General features: G+C 40.2%; 1 protein-coding gene across 1 annotated transcript; it reads left to right on the top strand.

Annotated features, from left to right (window-relative positions):
- The first annotated feature begins 455 nt into the window (after window positions 1-455).
- Window positions 456-24,773, top strand: LPAR2 (lysophosphatidic acid receptor 2). The gene is made up of 4 exons (XM_063293998.1): window positions 456-476; window positions 18,696-18,781; window positions 19,199-19,950; window positions 24,065-24,773. Exons 3-4 carry the CDS (start codon window positions 19,218-19,220, stop codon window positions 24,364-24,366), a joined length of 1,035 nt encoding a protein of 344 aa, XP_063150068.1. The 5' UTR covers window positions 456-476; window positions 18,696-18,781; window positions 19,199-19,217; the 3' UTR covers window positions 24,367-24,773.

The raw sequence follows: 24,773 nt of genomic DNA, 5'->3' as shown, positions 1-24,773 counted from the left end.
AGAATCCCCTCCGTGTCCCTTTGCAGAGCCCCAAACCTTTATGGCTTTCCAGGCAGAACTGGAGGATCTTCGGGACAACAGAGGCCCAGCTACCACAAAACCAAATAAAGGCCGTTAACTAGACTCAGGTTACAATTCCTGGGTGGCTCAGGTCTCGTGCTAGGCGAAGAGGAAGGCGGGCGTTGGGGAGGCCACAGAGTGGGATGGGCCAAGGGAAGGAGGGAGCTTGCAACATTGCCTTGCAGAATCACCATTTCCAAAGGCTACCACGGTGACAAGAGGCTAGTCGGCGTGGTATCGCTCTTTTCCTTCCAGTTTTCTTGAAAAGCCGGGAAAGGAGAATAAAGGAGAGGCCGAAGCTGCCCGCCAATGGCTAGGGGCTCCCGCTCGAGCGACCACCCTCGCTCCCAGGGGTGGGGAGATCAGCGTTAAAAAAAGGCCAGATCAGGGTGTTGGAGGTGCGCTCCTGTTCTCAGGTAAGGACTTTTCGCTTCAGGAGAAAGAAAAGGGAGGGTCGAAGGGCGCGGAAAGTTCGCCCGGGCAGAGCCTGCCCGCAGCCTGCTTTGAAACAATGAAAGTAAGGTTTGTTCGCTGGAATTTGTTTGAGCCTCTGCCTGCTGCCGTGTAGAGAAGGGTTTTCTCGCTTTTTCCCGGGAAAGAATTGCTCCCCAACGAATCCGAGTAAGTAGGGAGGGATGCTGGCTGGGTCTTCCTAGGCAGAACCTGCTCTTGCGAGTCCGACTGGCGAAGGAGGAAGGGCAGGGAAGTTCGTGTTAATTGAAAAGTTAAACTTGGAAAATGAGTCTCCACTTGTTTCGGGAAGATACAGTTTAAAACATAGGCTCAGTTTCTCTGGACAGGAAAGAAGGAAGGAAGGTATTTTGGTCTCAACAGGCATGGAGCAAGAGCTGGCCTCTTCCTCACTGGCTGGAATTCTAAGAATCTCAGGGTTTGTTTGTAAAAATAATTAGGTTCCTGGTCCTCATGGTTGGTAGAGATCTACTAATAAGATTTTCATTGCTCAGGTGATAAGGGCACTGTTCTGAACTGGTGAGAAAAGCTTCAATTCAATTCCCTTTGAATTAAATTAAATCAGGTATGAAGCAGATTCATACCTGAATCCACCATTCCTCCAAGCACTGAAGTTTCATCCCAACGATCCTAGTTCTCATCTTATTTCCACACAGTAACAAGGGGGAAATTGGTACATTTGTGTGTGTTTTTTTCAACAAGTGGAGTCACGGAACTACAGCATAAGAAGATGTGAAAGACAATAATGGAGCCCATGGTTAGAGTGAAACGTGACTTGTTTGTTCATTATATGGTTTGTTTGGAAGGAAGTTGCTCTCTAGACAGGATTTTTAGGCACAGGATTGGCTGAAGGTTAAAATGGAATTAGGAATCACAGGGTTAGGGTCACCTTTGTTGGGTTTGTCCATGCAAAGTTTGAAGGTAATATGGTGCTAACCATGGGGAAGGTATTTATGTGGTGTACTGAAGCTATGTGGTAAAGCTTAAGGTGTTGGGCTGGCACCAGGGAGGCCCCGGCTCTGATCCACCCTCAGCCATGGAAGCTCACTCAGTGACTTTGAGCGAGTGGCTGTCTCTGAGCCCAGCCTATGTCTCAAGATTGTTGTTGTGGGATAAAGTAGAGGTCCCTATTTAAGCCACTTTGAGTTCTTAGGGGAGAAGTGGGATGTAAATGAAATCTATCCATCCAATAAATGGCACCAGATGAATCGGGAAATCAAAGCAAGCCCTGGTGGCAGTCAGTTTAGCCAGGACCATAACCATTTTTGGATTGGCTAGCTGACATAGATATGATAGAGAGCCTCATGTGGCGCAGAGGGATAGGTGGCAGTTATTGCAACCAAAAACTCTCCCCACGACCCGAGTTCGACCCCAGCGGAAGCTGGATTCTCGGGTAGCTGGCTCAGGTCGACTCAGCCTGCCATCCTTCCGAGGTCGGTAAAATGAGCACCCAGCTTGCTTGCTGGGGAAGGCGACGACTGGGGAAGGCAATGGCAAACCACCCTGCTATAGTCTGCCAAGAAAATGTCGCGAAAGCGGCGTCCCCCCAAAGGGTCAGACGTGACTCGGTGCTTGCACGGGGGACCTTTCACAGCTGACATGTACTGGGTTTATTTTTTTTTCCAGATTAAAAACATAAAAGCCACTATGGTTCTTTGGGTCTGTGGCTACCATGCCCACAAAAGAAAGGTTTTCATGAACAAGGAGGGGAAGCAGAAGAGATGCTGTATCTAGAGTAAACCCGTTTTGGAGCTACTCTAGCTTCCTCTGTGTGTCTCTGGAGGCCAGAAAGAAGAATTAGTCTTGGATAAACCTTCCTTCTGAGCTGAAGGACATAAGGAGCCCAGACTAAAATAAACACGAGTAAAAGCAATTATGACTTTATGCCTTAATCTCAGTTTTACCTATACCAGACTTATAGGGCCTAGCTGAGTATACTGAGTATATTGTCTGAACATGGACTCTTCTAATTTCTTACTGCTCTATCCCCTTGCACACAAGGGCCTGTCCTTTCACATAGCTGAATATGCTCAATATTAAGAAATTCTTAAGCTGGTTAATTGAGTAGAATACTCAAGCAGTTGATACCATTTAGGATAGTGTGAAGTGACTGTCAACCTTTTAAAAAATATAGATTACAAACTATCTGCTCATCCCAATGAGAGGTGAAATGGTGTAAGGAAGGTAAAACGAGAGATTGATGGCTTCTGTTTCCAGCGAAAGCAAAGAGTGAGGTGAGAGACAGCCCAAGGAAATCGTCCACCAGAAAACTCTCCTGCGCAAAAACTCCACCCAAGTGGTGAGCCTTGTAAGGGCTTGGGAGCGTTGTTTCTAATGTTTTCAACCACCTTCCCCTTTGGAGACTTCCCAATTATTGTGTTATGTCTTAATTAGAGAAACTGGGTGCCTTTTGGATTTTTCATCAGAAGGAGCAAACTATCCTCAGCTAGCCTTGTATCTGATGGAGTGCTGCATCAGTCTTCTTCAACCAGCACCCTCCAGATAGGTTGGAGCAGACCTCCCATCGTCCTACAGTAGAGTTGTAGTCCAACACATTTGAAAGATGCTAGGTTGAAAAACGTCTATGTTCTTTTCCAAAATATCATCAAAAGTCATTATTTCTCTTGAGAGCCAGTGAAGGCATCCCTGACCTCAAGTAATGAATACTCTGTTCTCACCTGGGAGTAGTGAATATTATCTGAATCACAACACATACTCCATGGTCCTCCATCATTCTAGTTATCAGGTTCGGACTGAGACCTTAGATGAATCTTACTAGCAAATAAGCTCAAAATGTACTGTATTTCCAAACTGCCAATTTCATTCAAGGATTTTAAAAAAACCACATAGGGCTGCCAGTCTACACCTAAACGTCAGAAGTTGGTTTAATGGAAAATCCTGCCATTTTGCGCCTTTTAGCAAACAATACTTCTGCTGCAACTCCTCAAACAACAATGAATTCATAATTTAGTCTTATTAATTGATCTAAGACAGACAGAGATATAAAACCCTGCCCCCTAGTAGTTACGATGGAAGGAGAGGAATTCCAAGATATTTGGATGCAAACAGTTTTTAACTCGGGGCTTCTCAAACAGTAGCCTGCAACTCCCAAGGTGTTGCAAGCAACTGAGAGGAGGGGTTGCAACTGTTTTAAGTCTGTCCAGATTTGTGTAGGCAAAGCAGGAGCTCAAAACTTGTTCAGGGCTTTGGTCTGTGCTGGACTGTTAATGATACTGCAAAGTTGAAGAAGGCTTTTGTGTGTGTGTGTGTGTGTGAGAGAGAGAGAGAGAGAGAGCGGGGGGGGGGGAGAGAAGATGTTCATTATTAAAAATAAGTATATTTTTTGTCTATCCAAACCTAATGAAATGATTAATGTTATTCGGGGGAAGAGGATTTGGAGAAATGGATTTATTATTTACAACGACATTTGAAGTGAGAAATATGATGATTCTAAGATGGCCCAAAGAGCCAACATCTGGTGGGCAACCCAAGAAACGGCAGTCCTTATGGTGTAGATCTAAGTCAATGAGATAGCCTCTGCCTTGGAGCTGAAATAAACATGCTCAAACATTCAGGTTTTCAAGTTTGAATTCATATTAGTTTGAAAATTCATTTTTACCCCCAGATTTGAACTGTGTGCGCTTTATTCTTCCTCACTGCTTTGAAAACTGGCAGATTATGGAAATTCCTCTTTGACACCTGCTCAAACAAAACAAGTAGAATACTATTGCATGCTAATAATCAAATACTAGGAAGAAATAATCCTCTTGGATTTTATACTTATTTATTGTATTTTATATTTGTAATTGTTTTTATAGATGTTAATTGTTGTTATTATAGTCTTGATTTTATTGTAAACTGCCCAGAGTCCCCTTTTTGGGGGAGATGGGCGGTAGCAAAATTTGAATAATAAACAAACAAACCACAGTGGCATTTTGTACTTGACCAAATGCTATCAAGCGTGAATACTGAAATAGAGTTGTACAGGATACAGGTTTGTATGTGTGTTGTGTATGTAAATAATTCAGTATAAATCTGATAACAAAAATTGCAAAGAATAACATTGAAAGGAATGTTGGAAGGGGATTTGTTTTCACCAAGTTAGCAATAGCTGGTGGTGGGAGAGGTTTAGTCTCTCCTATTAAATAAGTGATGTGCAGGTTACACAGTGCATCTGGACTGAAAGTCGGATAGCCAGAGCCTCTTTTTGGAAAAAAAAATCTCAACTTTTGACTGGCAGCAACTGAAAGCAACTTTTTAAAAAAGCAAACATGAGTTGCTCCCTGAGTGAGATGGGCGGTGACTAAATTTGAACTATAAACACATACACACCCAAACACTTATTTCAAAGTTAACGTAGCACTTTCCTCATCACCTTTGTCTTAACTTGCCCTCTGGAACAAGCTACCCCCTGGGGTAAGACAGGCCCCCACTCTCCCAGCCTTTCGAAAGGGAGTAAAATCTTGGGTATGCCACCTGGCCTGGGATGGGAGGGGCGACAGCTCTTCATGGGGGTGGTTGGCCCCATGAGGGTGCCAGGAAAAGATCTTATTTCCCATTTTGAACTTTATATTCAATATTTATATTGTATTTATATGCTTTTATGGTATATTATTTTTATTCTTTGTAAGCCACCCAGAGTCGTGTGTGAGATGGGTGGCAGAGAAATTTAATAAATAAACTTCTAAGCATCTGCCATGAAATAGGGCATACTGTAAGGAGCTCTCAGAAAATGTCAGTGGCATCTTCTCAGTTCACCCCCAGTGCTGGCCAGGTATTTTAAATCTCAGGTAAACGCAGTAGACTTTTAACATGCTACAGGGATCAGCTGGTGGAAAACTATATGCAATATTATCCATCTTCTTAAGAAAACCCTCATAAATGTACAGTATAAGGAACCTCTGGGACATGTTGTTAAACATTTCTGTAAGAAAATTCCTCTTCATTTAAGCTTTTCACTGTAAATTAACATAATTTACATGCAGTTCTCCAGAGCTTGTTTGCCTCCTTTCTTTCTGACATTTTTTTTTATATTTTATTTTAAACAACTGTACATTTTGACTGGCATTTTACCAGTTTAGTATCAACATATTTTAGTCTCATTACAAATCATGTTATAATTTCCACATATCCAGCTGACAGAAGATTTATTATCAATTATTTCTCCTCAAGATCCTGTAAAATGATGGTTTGTAATCCAGTTTCTTCAAGAAAGGAACTTTCTGATATTTTTTTGAGTAGAACTATTGACCTAATTTTATTCCACAATTTTCAGTTGACAAATTACCTAAGTATTTTCATTGTTGAGCAATTAATAATTTAGCTCCCCAAACTCCTGGCGAGTGCCTGGACTAGTCTCTGCAGTTTTCTTGGCAAGATTTCAGAAGTGGTTTGCCATTGCCTCCTTCCTAGGGCTGAGAGAGAGAGACTGGCCCAAGGTCTCCCAGTTGGCTTCATGCCTAAGGTGGGAATAGAACTCACAGTCTCCTGATTTCTAGCCTGGTGCCTCAACTGCTTATACATTTCTTGATATTTAACCCCATATCCTTTCCATCAAATATATGTAAATATATTGGTGTAAATTTGATTTTTTTTGCTGCATTATAACATTCAGTTTGTCGAAAGCCTTTTTCCAAAAATCTGATAACTTTTCGTATACCCATAAAAGCTAGAAAAATGTTCCCTTCTTTTTTCAACCACTCCAACATTTTGTTGGATAATTACAGTATATCTGTGCAATTCTTTATGGAGGTCAATTGCCATTGATGTAAAATCTTCAAATATAATTCCTGCATAGAAACTGGCAAAAATCTCCCAGATGAGACTGCTTGTCATGCATTATCATCAAACTGTTTTCCCAGATCAGTCTCCCAAGCATCTTTCAAACCTAGAGAAGAGTTTTCTATACAGTATCTATTATAAGTAATAATATATACACTTTGGAGATTGAGCTTTTACATTGAGAAAGGTAATTTAATATTTCTCAAAATTTGTTAATGGGTGATTTGTAAATTATTTTACCCTCCCACTACACACCAAATAGCTTATGTGAATCCATAAGAGCCCCAATATTTTATATCCTAATTGCTGTTCTCTCTCTCCTTTATTATGAGGTGAAGAATTCTTATACCAATCTCTTGTTTGGTATTATACTATATACTCCATTTGACCAGTTCTATATCAATTGTAAAACTTATATAGATCATTGGGGTGTTAAAAGGAGACATATGCTGTAGAAGTGCTGTGTACCTCCTTCTCCATCCTATTGTTTTATTTTATTTTAGATACTGTATATTTTTTTGAAGAAATAAATGGCTCAAGTATTTATTCAAATCTTTTCAGCATCTATCCACTGTTCTCATTGATCTTCCAAAGTGAATGGGATGGGATGGCCTAACTGGATAGTTTGAGAGTATAATTTTAGACATGGACTCCCCCTCTCTTTTTCTGAGAACTACAGATTATCTTTCTATTGATTCTTGGATTTTTTGAATTGAAATAGAATGTTTTGTCTTTCTTTTACCATTCTGTAAGAAAAATGTTCTAGGATCTCTGTAGGGAGGGCCTGAAACAAGACATTTAATTTAGAAAGGGCCATCACTTTATAGCAATTCTGTAGTAAATGTTGAAACAGCTTTTGTTCCAGTGCTTGGGGTTTTAATCTTACATTAATCACGCAGCAGAACATAGAAAATTATGCAAAGCAAACACCTTTAAAAATAAGGTGAAAGGCTATGAAAGGACTGGCACAAGGAGAATGCATAAACCAGAGTAGTATAATTAAAAAGAAACCCTTACAATTAGCAATCAATGAAGTGTTTGGAAAACAGTAATTTATTTATGAATTTAATGACAAGCTCCCAAAATATATGTGAACAATTGAAAAAGATTGGATGTTCTAGAAATTAATAAAATCTCCCTAAAACTTTTATTTCTAAAGTAAGTGTATTGTCCTTTTTACTCTTTAGTTACAGAAACTTTAGCAATAGTAATATATTTGTGTATGTGCGTATCTTTTTAACTGCATCCAGGAGGCCAGAGCTGAGCAGCCCTGTTTTTGAATAGCAGCCCCAGCTTCTTTGTTATATCATACCAATTAGATCCTTTTATTGTTGAGTCTAGTCTTCTTTGTGGCTGCCCCCACCCTGGTTCTAAGCCCCAAGGTCAGCTGTTGCCTAATTGCAAAGCAAGGACAGGCACTCCTGAAAATCAGGGAAGGATTTACCTGTCAACAACCCCCAGGCTCCACCCTGACTTTTATCTCTCCTTCCCTGCATTTCAAAGGGATTTCTGAATTGCTTCTCCATTTGTTCTGCCTCTGTTGCAACTAGTTTTTGACTTATACCAGGTTTTCTCAACCAGGGTTCCGCAAGAGGTCACTGGGGGTTTCCTGGGTGATCATGATTTATTTAAAAAAATATTTCAAATTTGGGCAACTTCACATTAAAGAGGTAAGTTTCGTTCTTTATTTTTAGTTTAAGGATACTGTTAATGCCTATATACAAAGTTGTTTGATGGGCAGTGAATAAATGCAATAAATAAATAAATACAGGCCTACCCATGAAATGAATATAATAATTTTGTAATTTCTGGCACTGTATTTGAGCCTGAATATGCAGGGGTTCCCCAAGGCCTGAAAAATATTTCAAGGGTTCCTTCAGGGCCAAAAAGTTGAGAAAGGCTGGGTTATACAGTTTGGTCTATCAAGCAGACAGCTTCATTTTCAAACCATTGGTTACAAAATAGGAATGTCCTTTGGTATGGAGGGCGTAATAACGCTGATGTCTTGTACATCTTGTTCTGTTGCTACCTCTGCTTAAATATGTTTGGCAGGTTTTAGGAAAGTGATGTTAAATTTAGTGCCACTATCATCTAAGTAAAACCTGTTCAGAGGAAAATGTGGGATGTGTAAGAATATGGCAGTGAAACCTCTTTGAAAATGCCTTCAGTTTTTCTCAGTAAGTCACAACACAAACCCATTCTCCAGCCACAAGCTTCTTGAGTGCTAAAGGGAATCATACCATACAGCTAGTCCCCCCCAAAAATGCTGGGGGCATAGGAGTTTGGAAATCTACTTCCAAATCCTTTGCTCTGGTATTCATGTAAATTAATTATGTATTAGTTTTGTCTTTTGCCTTTTTGGAAATGACTTGCTGCTGGAAAAGTTGTGAGTTTAGAAATACAGGTTTGTGTTTTGAGCTTCCGACCTTACCTTTGCTATTATTCATGATTTTGGACTTGTTCCTTCTTTCTTTCTTTCTTTCTTTCTTTCTTTCTTTCTTTCTTTCTTTCTTTCTTTCTTTTTTTGCCTATACAGTTTAACCTTCTGTGAAATGGAAGCTCAGCTCCTTCTCTGTCTTATATTCACATTCCTCAGCAAATTATTCATGTTTTAGCTTTTTTGCTTTGCTTCTCTATGAAATGAGTGTTTGGGATTGGTTGTGTTCATCATGATCAGCATTTTGCTGTCTCCTCCTAAAAGCCTGGCTAGAGACTACATGCAGAGTAAAGGCCATGAACTGGATAAAAAGAGATTCTCATTTTTGTCCTGGAGGTTTGTTAACACTACATTTAAGGAAATGTACTAAGGAGGGAAAGAAAATTCGTAGGAAGACACTTACTCATCTATCCTTCCTTCCACTCTGAATTGGTGGCATTGGCCCAAACAGAGGACCCTTTGGATTAAGAAGGTCATTAGATGACTGGTTTAAGAAAGAAAAATCCCCTGTCCATTGAATGCTAAGTTAAAAGCAAACTTGTCTACCTCACTGACCCCAAGCTTTAGTCCCACCCCTTTGACAAGTGCAGTCACTATGACATCACTGGAAAGTGAACCAATTGTAATCTCTTCTCTCTCTTGCTAAGAAAAGCCAGTTTTATGATCTGTGTCTAGCATATTGGCTTTAGGAAGATCTGCCTTTCCCCCGTTGGTACCATCCAGATGTGCTGGGACTTTTGGAGGGTGCCAACTTGGGAAAAGAGACAGTAGATTTTAAAAGTCCTGTGAGAGGTGGTCAGGTCTTAATAACCCATCTGGCCCTTTCTAGTTATTTTCATCATAACTCACTCAGCACTTTAAAAACAAAGCAATCAGTTGATGGTAAAGTAATGGTTGCTGCTCTTCTGCTGACTGAAACAGTTTTGTGGCACGTTTCAGAGCCTGCCAAAGAAAAAGCCCAAATAAAGTTGATGTCTAAAGAAAATTCAATATAGCCAGTATCCATTAGGTAATTTCAGATTCCAGGCTTAATTATGTTTCAGTGCATCTTTAGATGGCAATGAGTATTATTTCAAAATGTGATGTGTCCTAATCCTCTGTCCAAAGAACTGTTTGACAGCACCACTGATTATAAAACTTGGAGATCCAATTGCTGGTGGTTCCCAGGAAATGTTGGAGCATCCCAGCTACAGATACTTGTCTTGGTGACAAACCTATCCACTTTAGACAAACTATTCTCTCAGAGGCTGCACTTATTCACTATACAAGAAGTGAATAAGATACGTTACAGGGGCTTCCTTACCTTTAAGCAGAGTGAGATGCCTCCTGAGAAGCTGACTTTTGGGGGACATGAAAGGGCAGCAAATTGTTAGTTAAGAGCCCTGATCGCTGGATTGTCAGTGCCCCTGTTCTCCAGCTTATGGCAGGTCTGCTTGTAATTGGCCCTCCCTCATCCAGTGTCTTGAATGAGATGGCATGCATCATTGAGTACCATCTTGGAAGTATGCCCACCTAGGTTTCAGGTCTGGCATCAGCTGAAACCCCAGGACAGGGCTGGGGGGAAAAGAGTAGCTATTGTCATTTGGCCAGCTGTGATGGCTTCCAGAGGCACTGCACTGCAGAGAAGTGAATATAAGACTTTTTGGTGAAGTTGGCCAAACAGAACAGTTGGGATCACTGTTGCTTTACCTATCTCTCAGTTTGGCAACAACTTTTCTGCCTGAGCTGCTCAACACCATTGCCAGATTAGCAGTAGAGTTTCCTAGGGTGATGGTTCTGGGAGACTTCGACCTGCCTTACCTTGGTGAGAGGTCTGAAGTGGTTTGGGAGTTCATGGACACCATGATAACCATGGACCTGTCCCAAATCACTGAGGTCCCATTACACCTATGTGGTAACACATTACATTTGGTTTTGGTTTCAGGGTAGATGTGATGGTACCTGTGATGGAATGTGAGGGAGACCTTGGGGAACAGAGGGAAGGGATGCTGCCTAGGGAACGATCAGATAAAAGGAAAGGGAGTCTACGGGCGGGTAACGGTCTAAAGAAATTTAGGAAAGACCTGCCCTGACCACTCAAGCAATAAATTGGGAGGGCGGGAGGTTTGTACTTTCAGACTTGCAAGATTGTTGTCAGCCCTTCCAGGTAAACCAGACAGGAAACACGACTAGAGGAACTAATTCTATTTTATTGTAGGTCTACGTTAACAGAATCTTGCAAGTCTGAAAGTACAGATCTCCTGCCCTCCCTATTTATTGCTTGAGTGGTCAGGGCAGGTCTTTCCTAAATTTCTTTTTTAGACCTTTATTTGTGGGTGGCTTTAGAGCTGTCCTGCACTGCTCCCTTCTAGAGGGAGGTAGGGTTCTTAGATTGGTCCACTCCAGAGCCTGAGCAAGGGGGAAGAGAGAAACAAGTTTGGCTGTTTCACACATCTTGAGCTGGCAGTGACTGAGGTATTGCTAATGTGGAAATTGGAAGAAGACTGAAAAGTCTCCCATTCAAGGCACACCTCCTCACTATAGAGGGGCACCAATCACAGCCTTCAGTTTTGACCTGTTTGGGAAAACAGCCCAATTATAGACCAATTTGAAACCTGCCTAATTTTAGTCAGTCTTGCAATGCTTCTTGCTTTCCTTTGACTATTATAGAAATAATAATTGTAGCATTGAAAAATATGTTTAATAGAATTCAGTGAAATTTGAAAGCATAGTAAACCAGGGATTTAGGTACTGAATTCCTTTAGTTTTCATTCCATGGATTTGGGGGGCAGGAGGGAAATTCCTGTAATTTTTTGCTTATTTTGTTTGGGGGCAGAGTTAAATGAAGAAAATTGAATTTGAAGATTACATTGTTCCCCCTGGGTTGAAGTTAAATTTCGACACTCATGACACTCACATGGCATGCCATCTGTATACTGATATTGCACATTGGTAGGGTAGAATTGTCAATTTAAAACAAACTACGGTCTTGTAAATTTTAACAATTTTGTGTGCCAGAATTTAACTCTGAAAATGTTATTTACTAGAGATAAATGTGGGAAAAACAGGTTTCACATTATAAGGTCTCCCGGGGAGAAAATATTGGCAGTGATCCTAAAAAATGTAGAACAGTCTGATCAATAAAAATGCGTAAATGGGCGTGGAAAAGCACTGAGAAGCTTGACTGCTGTCACTGATACATTCAAATGCATTCATCCCTGAGAACCCCATTACCCTCTTTTCACGTTACAGTATATACTGTATACTTCCTCTAGGGCAGTGTTTCTCAACCTTGGCAATTTTAAGATGTGTGGACTCCCAGAATTCTCCAGCCAGCTATGTTGAAGTCCACACATCTTAAAATTGCCAAGGTTGAGAAACACTGCTCTAGGGGGAAACTGAACTATGAACTTGCTTGAGCCAATAAAACTATGGCTGAAATGAAGCTTGAGCCCAGCCCTTTCAGTCTTGCACTAATGATAATCTATATATTTCTGGACAGTCCAAAAAGTTATTTAAATTCAAACCAGCATGCAATGTTCTCTAATACCTTTGCTAAAAAAAATTAATCCAGTTGCACTGAGGAACAACAGGCATTGCTGAGTTAAGCATCTCATTTCCGATTTCCCTTTGTTTACATGCTATGTTATTTCACAATTACCAAATATACTTTCATAGCCTAATTAGTTCATCCAGAGCCCAGGGACCTCAGCAAGAGCAGCCAGATGCCAAGGGAGAGAGTCTGAATAAACACTAGCTTTTGGGATGGCTCCTATTACGCAACATGTGTATATCATCTTCCTGGGCAAAGGAAATGAAATTGCAATTATATCAGATGTAATGGAATACATACATACATACATATCTTTCACATATTCTCTTAGAGATGTCATGTCCAAACTGGAACCATCCAGATGTGTTGGATTTGAAATGCAACATATTTGAAAGGAACCAATTAGGAAGGACTACTCTAAGGAACTCAAGATGGAAAAAAGGTGGCTTTTCTGACTGCCCTCCATTTTATAATCACAATAACCTTGTGTGGTAGGACACATTGAAAAACTACAGCCCAAAGTTTTTGGGGATGTATTCAATGCAGAGTTACTGAAGTCCTATTGAACCTCATAGTCTACCAAGCCAAAATTATGCTTTGAAAACCACAGTTGCTGAGTTCATCCAACAGTCAGATCCAAACAAGCCACATTGTGGTTTAATGTGTGAACACAACCGGTGGGTGTTTCAATTTAAACCCAGGAATCTGAAACTTCAATCAGTACAGTATACCATTTAGCTTTGGAAGCATTTAAAAGTATAACAATAGCCTGGAACTCCCAAGAACTTTTGAATTATAGCATCCATAATCTTTTGCTAAGAACTGATAGGAGTTGAAGTTCAAAATACTAGGAGAACATTAGATAGCCTCCACTGTTAAAATTTCAAACTCTCGTATCTGCTTATTATCATTTTGAAATTACTTTTAGGTTTCCCTCTGTCTCATCTCTGCTGATACTTAGTTGCTCAACAAGTTTTGGAATCTCTATTATAAAGCAAAGAAGAGATTTTATGGGAGTTTCTGTTGGTATGTCACTCATTATATTTTTTGCAAGCAGGATATACATGGGGTCAGGACTGAGGGATGTCAGAAAGGAATGGAGAGCTATGGCAAAGTATGGAAGAAGGACACCTGTGTGGGTTTCTTTTGTTATGGATCTTTATGTTACAATCTTCAGAGGACCTTCTGGGTTCTCAGAAATTCCTCTGGGTTATAATGATGAGTAGCATAACCATTTGTTATAGGCAGAGGTGATAGTCCATCTGTGTGGTGCAATCCAGTGGTGCTTCATTCTGTGTTCAGAACATTTAATTTGTGAACAAAATAAATGATTTCTCCAGAGAAAAATGAGCTGATATAGGTTCTGCTCTCAGACATTTAGGGGATCCTTGGGTGTCATCCTTGTTCTGAGCAAACATGCAAGGGCAGTGGTTTCTATTCTACTTGGTTCCCCCTGCTAACCAGAGTGAGTAAATTAGGGACTCTCCACCCAAAATTTAGTATTGCATCTGAACTGAGATCCTTGACTTTCCTAGTAATCTAGAACAATAAGGGATTATCAAATTAGATGCCAATAATTCAGTAGTTCTCTTTTTAAAGGTGGAGTCTGGAAGTGGAATGTTCCGAACAATAGATCTGGATCATGCTCAACTATAGTGTGTTTTGTTTGGTTTTACCTTAGTTTAGTACATACTAAATCCAGCAAGTAGTTTATTCAATAAATCATTAATGTTAGCTTAGTAAGCAGCATAAACTCAGTCGTAGGTTTCCTATATGCATATAGCAGTTACGCAGCTAGCCTTCCCCAGTCTGAAGTTGGACTGCAATTGTCAACATTCTTGGCCAAGGGGAGAATAATATAGGGGAACTCTGACCAAAACCTTATACCTAGTTTTTGCAATAACAGCATTCTGTTTGCATGTTTTGCACCCTTTGAGACTTTTAGCAGACATCGATCTTGGAGTTAGGAGCTTGTCGTGAGTGCCAGTAAAAGGCCAGCGGCTGCAGCTGGAAATACATGAAAATGTATTGGAATGGCCGTTCCATTACGGAGTGATAAACAACCCTTACAGCATTATTTTTTTTATATTTTCTGAGTCAGAACAGCTGTGCTTACAGAAAATCTTTAATATCTGCCTCTCCCACATACCCAATTTAGGGAGGAAATATTTCTGAGGAAGAGTTTCTTATCAGATATGGGCAATTTTTCCTGGCTTGGCTTCTATCTTGTCCCAAGGGCTCTGCATCTTCAGCAAAACTGAGTGGGTGAAGGCTAATGCTGTACTCCCTGTTATTCCTCATCCCCTATCAGCTTCTAATTACTGCAAACCACATCCTTCTGTTTGTGTGTTTCCCCACTACTTCAAACCTGAAGATTTTGGCCTAAAGTGGAAGACACTTTATCTAGTTGATTCCCTCTTAACACAGATCAGTTATTTAGGCCAAAGTCAGAGATTGGTTGAAGAATATAAATTGCTTCTCCCTCCACCGACCCAGACATTTCTGTACAGTATGCAAAAACTGTTAAACCAGGATTTTTAAAAAATGCTTATTGAATTTCTGTGGTTGCCCGGTTGATTAAAAGGAAAGGAGCCTGACCAAATGTGGGTAGGTTTTGGAAGAGACAGGATGGACAGGATCCTCTATATTGGTCCTGATGATGAACCGGTTAAATGGCTTTCCACTCCCTTCTTACAATTCCTCATTATGTACACAATTGTAAATCAGGTTAGGTGTAACCAAAAGGAACAGCCACAAAAAAATATAGGTTATTATTGCAATTAGAAATAGAAGATCTATCCCATGGTTTAAAGGAAGCTTAGGATACTAGTCTTGATAAATCCATACAGGAGACAAATTGGCAGGAATTACGGAGACCAGGTGGATTCACCTCAGCTTCAGTGTAAGAACTGCAGTGGAATATTAGACATCGCTGGCACTTGACTCCAGGTTGGCACATATATATTAAAATTATTCTTCCAAATGTTGGAGAGGTTGTCCAAAAAAAAAGGTAATTCTGTAATTCTTTCATCTGTGGTGATCATGCCATAAACCTATACCCTTTTGGCTTAAAATGTTTGGGGGGATAAATACCATTACTAAACAAAGAATTGAATGTTCCCCAAAGTTAGATTTACTGCATTTATTTACAGGACCAAACCTCAAGCTTAAAAATAAAGAACTTATTATCTGTTTAATTTTAGCAGCTAAAATAATAATTGCCCAACATTGGAAAACTCAAGATAATGTAACAATTGAGATGTGGATTAGCAAGGCCTCTTCAGTTGCGACATTAGAAGAAAATCACAAATTAGGTTGGATGTGGGCAGACTAGCTGGATTTGTTTGTGTTTCTGTACATGCACTAGGAATTAAGGCTGTACAGTTCTTTGCACTAGAAGGCCAAAAGCTGCTTTGGAGATCATGGGGGTGCACATGTAAGACCTCATTGCAACAGATTAAATGTGTTTTTTCCCAGGATTGTGCTGTAGTTGTGGAGAACAGCCATGCATCTCATAAAAGATGCAGTTGCTTTAAAGAAATGTAAATGGGTACTCTGGGAGTACTTCCATGCATTTCAAATACTATGTGAGATTTCCATGCATTTTGGCCTTCAAATCTGAAATGCTGCATAGCTGTACTAGGAATACTTAAAGCATAGGTCTGGTTGACTTAATTTCTGCACTGAGAAAGGTGAGCTCTGTGATCTGTATCAGCTTACTGATACTTTTTCTTTTTTTGCATAATTTTGCCGTAATTTTACAGGACCTGCTAATCACAGGCACAAGGGTGGTGGGAGGCCATCTGCTGTGTTTACAGTTCATCTGCTTTTCTGGCCTCTACCATTTTGGCCCATGTATTTTCAGGTATTCCTTTTTAGCTGTAAATGGATGTGTTTTTAGCATTTACATCCTGCAATTTCATTATATTCCCAAAGTAGAAACTAGTAGTTGTTGTTGTTTTTTTCTTTTTAATGAAAGCTGACATTCTTCAGAAGCTGACATTATAGAAGGAGTACCATGTTAGTCTGTAGTGGACAAAAAAAAAAATCTGGAGGAGTCTGGTAGCACCTTTTGGGACTGACAAAAAAGTACTTTATCCAACTTTAAAACACCATTGAGTGAGAAATTGCTGAACTCCCATACATCGAAGGGTGGAGGCCCTGGTGGTCTCTGAACTTGGTGGTTTGCTTGCAGATGACTAGGGAACATCAGTGCCAGTGAGTGTGGGGTTTGCTCCCTGTTTATATATAGTGGCTTGCCCTGCCAGTGTTGTGGAGGTGCTGTTCTCTCCCTGGTAGTTCCTTGATTAGGGTATTGTTTTCTGCTTGATCGTTTGTCTGGTGTTAATCCCTGCTTATCTGGGTGTTGGCTGCTGAAGAGGATGTGTTCTGGTCTTTTTGTTTCCTTCTTAGCTTTTTTATTGTCTCTTTTGAATGGTGTGTAAATGTGGTTTATCTCTATGTTTCTATTATCTCTCTGTGTGTATTACTGTATCTCTATGTGTCTCTTCCATTGGAAAATCAAAGGGTTTCAGGCAATCTCAGAAGGTCTTAACAAACACAGTGGGCTTTCAACACATTATAATTGTTAATTGATAAGGTATTGGCAATCCTTCTTGGAGAAGATGCATACAAACTGCATCTACATAATCAAACTACTTCCATCCCTTTTCCCTCCCATCTCAGTCCTAATTTAAATCCTACATTAGTCTAGCCACTCTTTGTATCTGATGGTGAGCTGCAGCTTGAAAACTTATACCCTTTAGTAAATAGTTAATTGAAAAAGGTGCTACCTGATTCCTTCTCATTTTTTGGAAGCTTTCTACTAGTTTCCTGGGTACAAGCAGCTTCCTCAATAGCCTACAATTGTCAATGCTTAAATATGCAGGTATAGTGCAAATGTGTGCAGCTGAGTTTGCTCACACTAATGCCTATCCACAAGAGCCTGCACTTTAGAATGCCCTGCTGACACAGATGATGGTCTTTCTCCAGTCTTTTAATGTGGGCAAAGGCTTGTTGAGGATCTAGCATCAAACAAGTTTGAGAAGGAAGGAAATCTTACTCACAGCTGTTGGTAAATGCTTGATAACATCCAGAATATTGCTGAGAAAGCACAGAAAGCAAAGTAGGTGTTAAAAGGAGTGTTTGCAGAGAAAGCAGCACTGGGCCCAGTTCCTCTGCCCTGTTTTAGCTTGACTGCATCTCTGCCAAAGCAAATGAAATTCTATAACACGCCCAATTTCTAACTGGAGTTACCTAAATCTGCATTACTTATTCTGATCACAAATATGGTGTGTGTATGTGTTGTGTGTGTGTGTTTACCTATTGTATTCCATTTCATTCCTGCTTTTAACTGCTTGAGCTGATAGTAAATGGAATGTAGTAGACATGGAATGCATATGTCCCATGGATCAGCTACTCCATTACGAGTTTGTCCATAAAAACTAATTCTGTTAATTTTCATTAGTAAGTAAGTAACAGAACAAGATGCAGTATATCACTGAAGCATTGCTAAGAGGGACAGGATACAACCAAATCCTTTGCAGACCAACTACAAAATAAAGTAGGAAGTATGCTTGCTAGTTTATGCAGTTATCAATATTATAATAATTAGTCATAGTAGTATCTTTTCCAGTGGCAAATTTATTTTTTCCTAAATTCCTCCCCAACAAGATTACTTTTTCTTAGGAAACAACATAACCCACTATCATCATCTTTTTTTTTTACCTAATTTACTCCATTGCCTCGTCCAAAGATCAAATTATTTCTAGGCCTTAAAAATAACTCAGGGTTGGTGCAAGATGTGTGCAGACTAGTAACCTAGTTATGTCTATGGAGATGATTTAAATGGGAAGATAGAAAGCAAAGAGGTGGCATGAAACTATATTTAACCATTTCCTTTTTGTGCACAATTATAATAATAAAACTAGGAATAGTAAATTTCCTGAGCTGATACATTTCTGTATGAACAGATTTTTAAAACTTGGTCTCGTACAGTATATCAGAATACAGAACAGAGACTGAAGCTGATTTCATTGTACCATTATATAGGAGGGTTGAGTTTTACACTTCTCCAAGAATGGCCTCGATCAAAACGTTGCATAAGTTGATTAAGTAGCATTCAATTTTCTGGACTGTTCATTGAGCTGTTGTGCTGGGTCACAACAGTGATACTGTCACCATCTTAATTTCATTTTACTTGCTTTTCTGAAAATCAGAAAGTTTGAAAAGGGAAAGAGAAGAAAAATGGGCCTCACAAGAAAACAGTGCGTTCTAGGTTTTTTAGAACATGTGTCCCAGGCCTAAGAAGGTTGAAGACTTCTAACCAATTAGACTTGTGGGTTCCTACCTGTATCATTAACATTACCCTGATAAGGGAAATTTCTTCTCTATTTTCTCTTTTGCTCTTTGTAGGTCACCTGCAATGTTGCTGTTTTCATCCTGACAAATAAGAAGTATATAACTTATGTAAACAACAACCAGTCTCAGACAGAGCAGAGGTAGGTAACCTGGCACTTTCCAGATACTTTAGGCTACAGCACCCATCATTCCTTACTATCGGCCTTGGTAATTGGAGATAAGTAACTGGAGAGTATTGGCTTTCCTTCCCCCAATTATATACATGGAAGATGTATAATAATTATGAAGTGGGTGCTGTTTAAGAACACTTTCAACTATTGGTAGAAGAGAGAAAATCTTTGCTTGTTCATCTTCAGTGAGTTGGGACATATGGAGATAATTGCATCAGAGGAATACTTAATGGCTGGGACTTTCTTGAGTGGAAGATTGGAGAGTGAATTATGTCCAGTGTGGGCAGAGAACTTGAGATTAGCTAGACCTGTCTTCTGTCCTCTCTTTAAAGGTTAAGATTGTGTAAACAGAAGATTGCATTTCTTTTTTCCCTCTCCCCCAACCAGAATTTGACTGTTTGAAAAGATGACCGTGTGCCATTATAATAAGACAATTGAGTTCTTCTATAACAACAGTGGGAAGGAGCTATTCCATGAATGGAGGCCCAAGGATATCTTGGTGGTTGCCCTTGGCTTGACAGTCAGCATCATTGTACTGCTCACCAACTTGCTGGTCATCACGGCCATTGTTATCAACAAGCGATTCCACTACCCTATCTATTATCTGTTGGGGAATCTGGCTGCAGCTGATCTTTTTGCTGGGATTGCATACATGTTCCTGATGTTCCACACTGGGCCAAGGACAGCTAAGCTCTCTCTCAAGACTTGGTTTATCAGGCAGAGCCTCTTGGACACCAGCCTGACTGCCTCAGTAGTCAACCTTTTGGCCATTGCAGTAGAGCGTCACCAGACGGTTTTCACCATGCAGCTCCATAGCAAGATGTCCAACCAGAGGGTAATTATTCTCATTGGCTGCATCTGGATAACGGCCCTGCTTCTGGGTCTCATCCCTTCATATGGCTGGCACTGCCTGTGTCAGCTGGATGATTGCTCTACGATGGCTCCTCTCTACAGTCGCAGATATTTGACCTTCTGGGCACTCTCCAATCTTTTTATCTTCCTCATTATGGTGGTTGTCTACACTCATATTTTCATCTACGTCAAGAGGAAGATGGCTCGGATGTCTAAGCATACTACATTCCACCCACGCTACAAGGAAACTATGATCAACCTCATCAAGACAGTCATCATTATCCTCAGTAAGTAGATATGCTGTCTATCTCTAGTTTTCCTTCAGAGTTTCATTATGCACACGTGCAAGTGCTTGTTCTTCAGTAAGACACATAAATACATGCCCAACAGACTATTCCATTTTAGGATAAACTGTGTTACCTAGAAGTACACAAAAAGTACAGAAGTACAGAAAAAAAATAAGTACCGAGTAAAAGGATTAAAGACAAGAGAAAAAGAAAAGGAAATCCAATTAAATTTAGTTTATTTATCAAATTTAGATGGCTGCCCATCTCAAAAAAAGTGACTCTGGGCAGTGTACAACAAGTAATAAAACAATAAATGTGTAAAAAATACATACAGGTAGTCCTCACTTACAATGCTAATTGGGACCGGAAACTCCATTATCAAGTGACACGATCATAAGTAAAAAAACCCACATGACTGCGCTGCTTAGTGAAGGCAGTTCTGGCAGTCCCAGTTGCTCTCATTAAGCAAGGACTGTGCAGGTTGTTAAGTGAGGACCTCACATGACCATGACTTGTGACTTCCTGCTGGCTTCCTCATTGACTTTGCTTGTTGGAAGTTGGCAGGGAAGGCCACAAATCATGACTGTGGGACATTGATGGCTGTAAGTACAAGGACCCATCATAACTACCACTCGTTCAGTGCTGTTGTAAGTTCAAACAGTTGCTGAATGAGTAGTCATTTAATGAGGACCACCTGTATGATCACCCTTCACTTTATATCTCCATAACTTTGTGTCTATATAAACCATCCTTGCTTCCACCCAAGTCCATACACCATTTCATACATCACCTCCCTTCTCACCTCTCTCTCAAGAATTTCATCAACTCATCTATGATGTTTTCAGTTGTCCCCTTCCTAACCATTCATTCATTCTTCCTTTGTGTATTTGTTTTGCAACTCAATCCTCATCTTAGACATGATGACAGTTTTTGGAATGCCGGAAGACAGCTGCATATGAACAGGCATAACTGTCTCATTTTAAAATGGAGATACTTGGGACTGAACCAAGAACTTTTATATTTAAAGGATGTAATCCATTATAGAGTAGTTGTTATCCCGTCAAGGCACTTTGAAAAATGGTTGATGTTGGAATCTTTTGAATTAATATCTTGAGATCCAAAGCCAAGCTAGAAGTCATCAGAACAGCCAGCTTTTATAATTCAGTGAGTCTGTTTTATTTATTTTTTCCTTTCTTTTTGCTATTTGAATGGATTATTTTGCTATGCACAAGAAAAGCAGCAGGAGGCTGTTTTGCCTTAGCTGAAGTTATACGGAACTGAGCCATATCCTAACAGATAATTGCCCAAGCTGTATCATCCCCTGAGGACTAAGAGACAGCCAGAATAATGCAGGGGGTTGCTCCCTCTGTTATGATGAGCTATCTTGGCTTTGGATGGTCGTATGTGGAGGTGTGACAAGGTTCCTGCTGTGGGAGAGGATGAAGTGAGGAATGCATGACTAGACCAGAGGGCAAATTAACGTCATTTCTCAAATGGAAAGCTGAACTATTTCTTTCTTTCACACTGAATGGATGAATGAATGTGCTTTTCTTAACAATCTGCACATGAACTAGCAAAAATTTGGTGCATATTGTTTTCTGAGCGTGTCAGCTTTTGATTGGGCTTGCTTTGGCTGCTTTTTCTTTTAACATTTGAGTGTTTCAGGCCTAGCTCCAGTTTCATTTTTTAATGAGGTCATTAAGTAAGTTGTTCCTCACCTGCAAACTCTCCAGCTGTGACAGTTGCATGGGCTTTGTGCATGGCAGTCTGACTCTGCCACATTAATGCTGCCAGCTTCAAAGACAGCATGAGTATTTCAAAGATGAACTGGCGTTATTAAGGTGGTGCCAGCCAGCATGTGCTTGTTGTGTGGATCCAGATTGCCACTTGACATCAAGCCCATTCAGCCAAGTGGCATTAGCTGTGATGGCTACAGCAGTTGTGGGCCCTATCATCAGCCCCATCATACAAGATGCTGCTTTCAGACCTGAATGTCTGTGGCTTTGCTTTCTTACTATTCTTACTTAGTGCCATCTACTGTATATTAAATCTGGGACCTGACACTTTTGCCTTATAAGGCCACACTACAGCCAGCAAACAAAACCAAGAAATAAAAGCAAATTTCCCCTAGAATTTACAATTCACAACTTTTATTGTACTGTTGTTAAAAATAGCTGAGTGCTAAACTAGGCAATTAAGGCTTCTCAAGAAAAGGAACAATGGTGTTTAGAAGCAAGAAGATTAGAAGCTGGGTTCACATGCACACATGCTGAGCCATGATATGATTTGTTTGGTTTTGTATAAGCTCAGCCATTTCTTTTTAACCATGGTTTCTGAATTAGTGTGCTGTGTGAACTGAGCCACCCTGGCGTAGTGTGATACATGAATTCAGCCATGGTATGGTGGTGTTCAAGAAGTACTGTACTTTGTCTAAGAACAGGCAAAATTACATGGCTTCCTCATCCAGTGTATTATCTGCAGAAATGAATTGCAGTTGTGGTGGTAGATGGAAGCCTCCACTCTACTTGATATACAGTAGAGTGGACTGTAGGTGGAGCATTGCAGAATTTGTGTGTTATAGTTATTTCAAAGTATTCTTTCCATTAGCTTTAATTATAATTAATTGTATTTCTTTAGTGTTTGATCCCTAAATTGTGACAACTTAACTATGGTTTATTAAGGCAATCTCATTTTTATAAACTGATTTGAGGTTGGATTATTTCAATAAATATTAAAATTTACTGTATTTTTCATTTTGTGCATAAGAGTAAACTGTGGTTAGTTAAAAACAGGAGCAAAACTTTTGAAATCCTTGCAGCTGCATCAGCAGAGTGGAGAGTTGATGAACTGGAGGACTATTCTAAACTATAAACACGAAAATATAGTTTAGTATTGCATCAAAATAACTGGTGCCTTGAAGTGAAGACAAAAGTCAACAGACTGGAATATCTAGAAAGCAATAGGTTACTAAGATATTAGCAAGAGTGATCATTTTTGTGTATGTCTGGATTCCTTTGTGTAAGCACATATATGCTCATACTACAGCTTTTAACAGGTGCAACATTTTATGTCTGTAATAGCGTGTTTTACTTTTTATACAGGGAGGGGGATCCCAATATCAACTGACAGAGTCACTATGTGAGATGGGCAGCTATACAATGTGATTAAATCGCCCACAGTCGTCACTGAACAAGATTGGGTGGTGGATAAATTAAATAAACAAACAAACAAACTGGTCCTCTTCGTGATAAGAAGCATTTTTTCCTTTGAAAATGCCATTCTGCTCACAATTTTGTTTTGTTTTGTTTTGTTTTTTAATTTACTTTGGTTGAGAGCAAAAAGTGGAATCTTTTTCAATAGTCGTACCTGTTTTTTTAATTTCTTCTCCAGAAGGCTCAACACACTTAGGTTTAAATTTTGTACATGTGTGTTGGTAAGGAAAAGGATGTTGAAAGTGGTTTTATTTAGATTTATTTATTTATTTTGCAATTGACATGATGCAGAATGCCTTGTAGTTTCATAGGCTGTTACATTTATGAAGCATTTTTGCATTGTGTGCTGTTTAGCCTTTATGCACAGGAATCAAATACCAAAAAAACCCACTTTATTTTGACAGGAATGTTGGAAAAAAAAACCAACTGGCTTACTTAGAACCTGAAGCTGATTCTCAGCAAATATACAGTACAGAACAGATGATAATTTGAAAGGGGGCAGTTTTAACTGAAAACTTCCCTAGTCCCTGCCTATCAGATCAGCACTTCCCTCTTGGGAAGGAGCACCAGCTCTGAAATCCACCACAGAGTCTCAGCCTCCAGCTAGTCTCTCCCTTTGTTGGCAAAAGTCTAACCTAGACTTTCCTGATAGTTGGGGCCGGAACTTCCAGAATTCCCATCCAGTATTGAAGCTGCAGTATCTGCACATCTGAAGGGGTTAGGCTGGGGAAGGCTGGGCCAGCCGTGAACCAGGTAATGTCGTTAGCAATGCTTCTTCGGCATTTAGAACAAGTTGGCAGCAATATCTTCCACTGCACATTTGTCTCCTTGCAAATGTGCAACTGCTTAAAGCCTTGCATTGCTGTGGAATTTTTCTCATCAGTTCCTCTCTCCTGTCATAGGTGCCTTTGTGATTTGCTGGACGCCAGGACAGGTGGTTCTTCTGCTGGATGGCCTTGGCTGCAAGAGCTGCAACGTGTTGGCAGTGGAGAAATACTTCCTGTTACTGGCTGAGATCAATTCACTCATCAATGCCATTGTCTACTCCTACCGGGACAATGAGATGCGTAGCACCTTCCGGAAGATCCTTTGCTTCGCCTGCCACAGGATGCCAAAGTACTCGCCTGCCTCAAGCAAATCCAGCACCATAGAGCATCGGATCCTGTCTCAGAATGGGCATCCAGTGATGGACTCCACGCTTTAACTCCACGGTTTCAGGTTGCTCTCTGCTGATTGTCCCAAGCCGTTGCTTTTGATCTGTGGGTGGCCCTTTTGTGCAGAACTGGTAACCAGGGCCTACAGTGGCTGCAGCAGGACTGGACAGTTTTGTATCTGTGGACTGCTTGGGGATAGAGGGCTGCAATCTTGATCTATAGCTCCATGCCGCAATGGTGCGTGACCTACTAGCAGAAGCTGTTGTACTGAGACTCTTGTTGAATCATCTCCGGAATACAGTGACTATCAGTCAACTGAGCTATGGAATTAGTGCATTTGGCCTGTTACAGACTTGAGAGACACGTTAAACACTCTGCTGCATTGAGAACCAGTTCAGAAGTGGTTTGCACCACAGCTTCTTAAAGGCTTTTTTTCCCCTCCTTCCACAGACTAACA

The sequence above is a fragment of the Candoia aspera genome, chromosome 2 (genome assembly GCF_035149785.1).
Source record: "Candoia aspera isolate rCanAsp1 chromosome 2, rCanAsp1.hap2, whole genome shotgun sequence".
Lineage (NCBI taxonomy): Eukaryota > Metazoa > Chordata > Lepidosauria > Squamata > Boidae > Candoia > Candoia aspera.
The sequence above is the reverse complement of the archived record's forward strand: the minus strand, read 5'-3'. Positions and strand labels throughout refer to the sequence as shown.

Excerpts from the sequence above, each read along its gene's own strand:
- LPAR2 (XM_063293998.1), top strand. The coding sequence starts at position 19,218 with ATGACCGTGTGCCATTATAATAAGACAATTGAGTTCTTCTATAACAAC. Across the intron at positions 19,951-24,064 it reads GACAGTCATCATTATCCTCA|GTGCCTTTGTGATTTGCTGG; the intron begins GTAAGTAGATAT and ends CTCCTGTCATAG.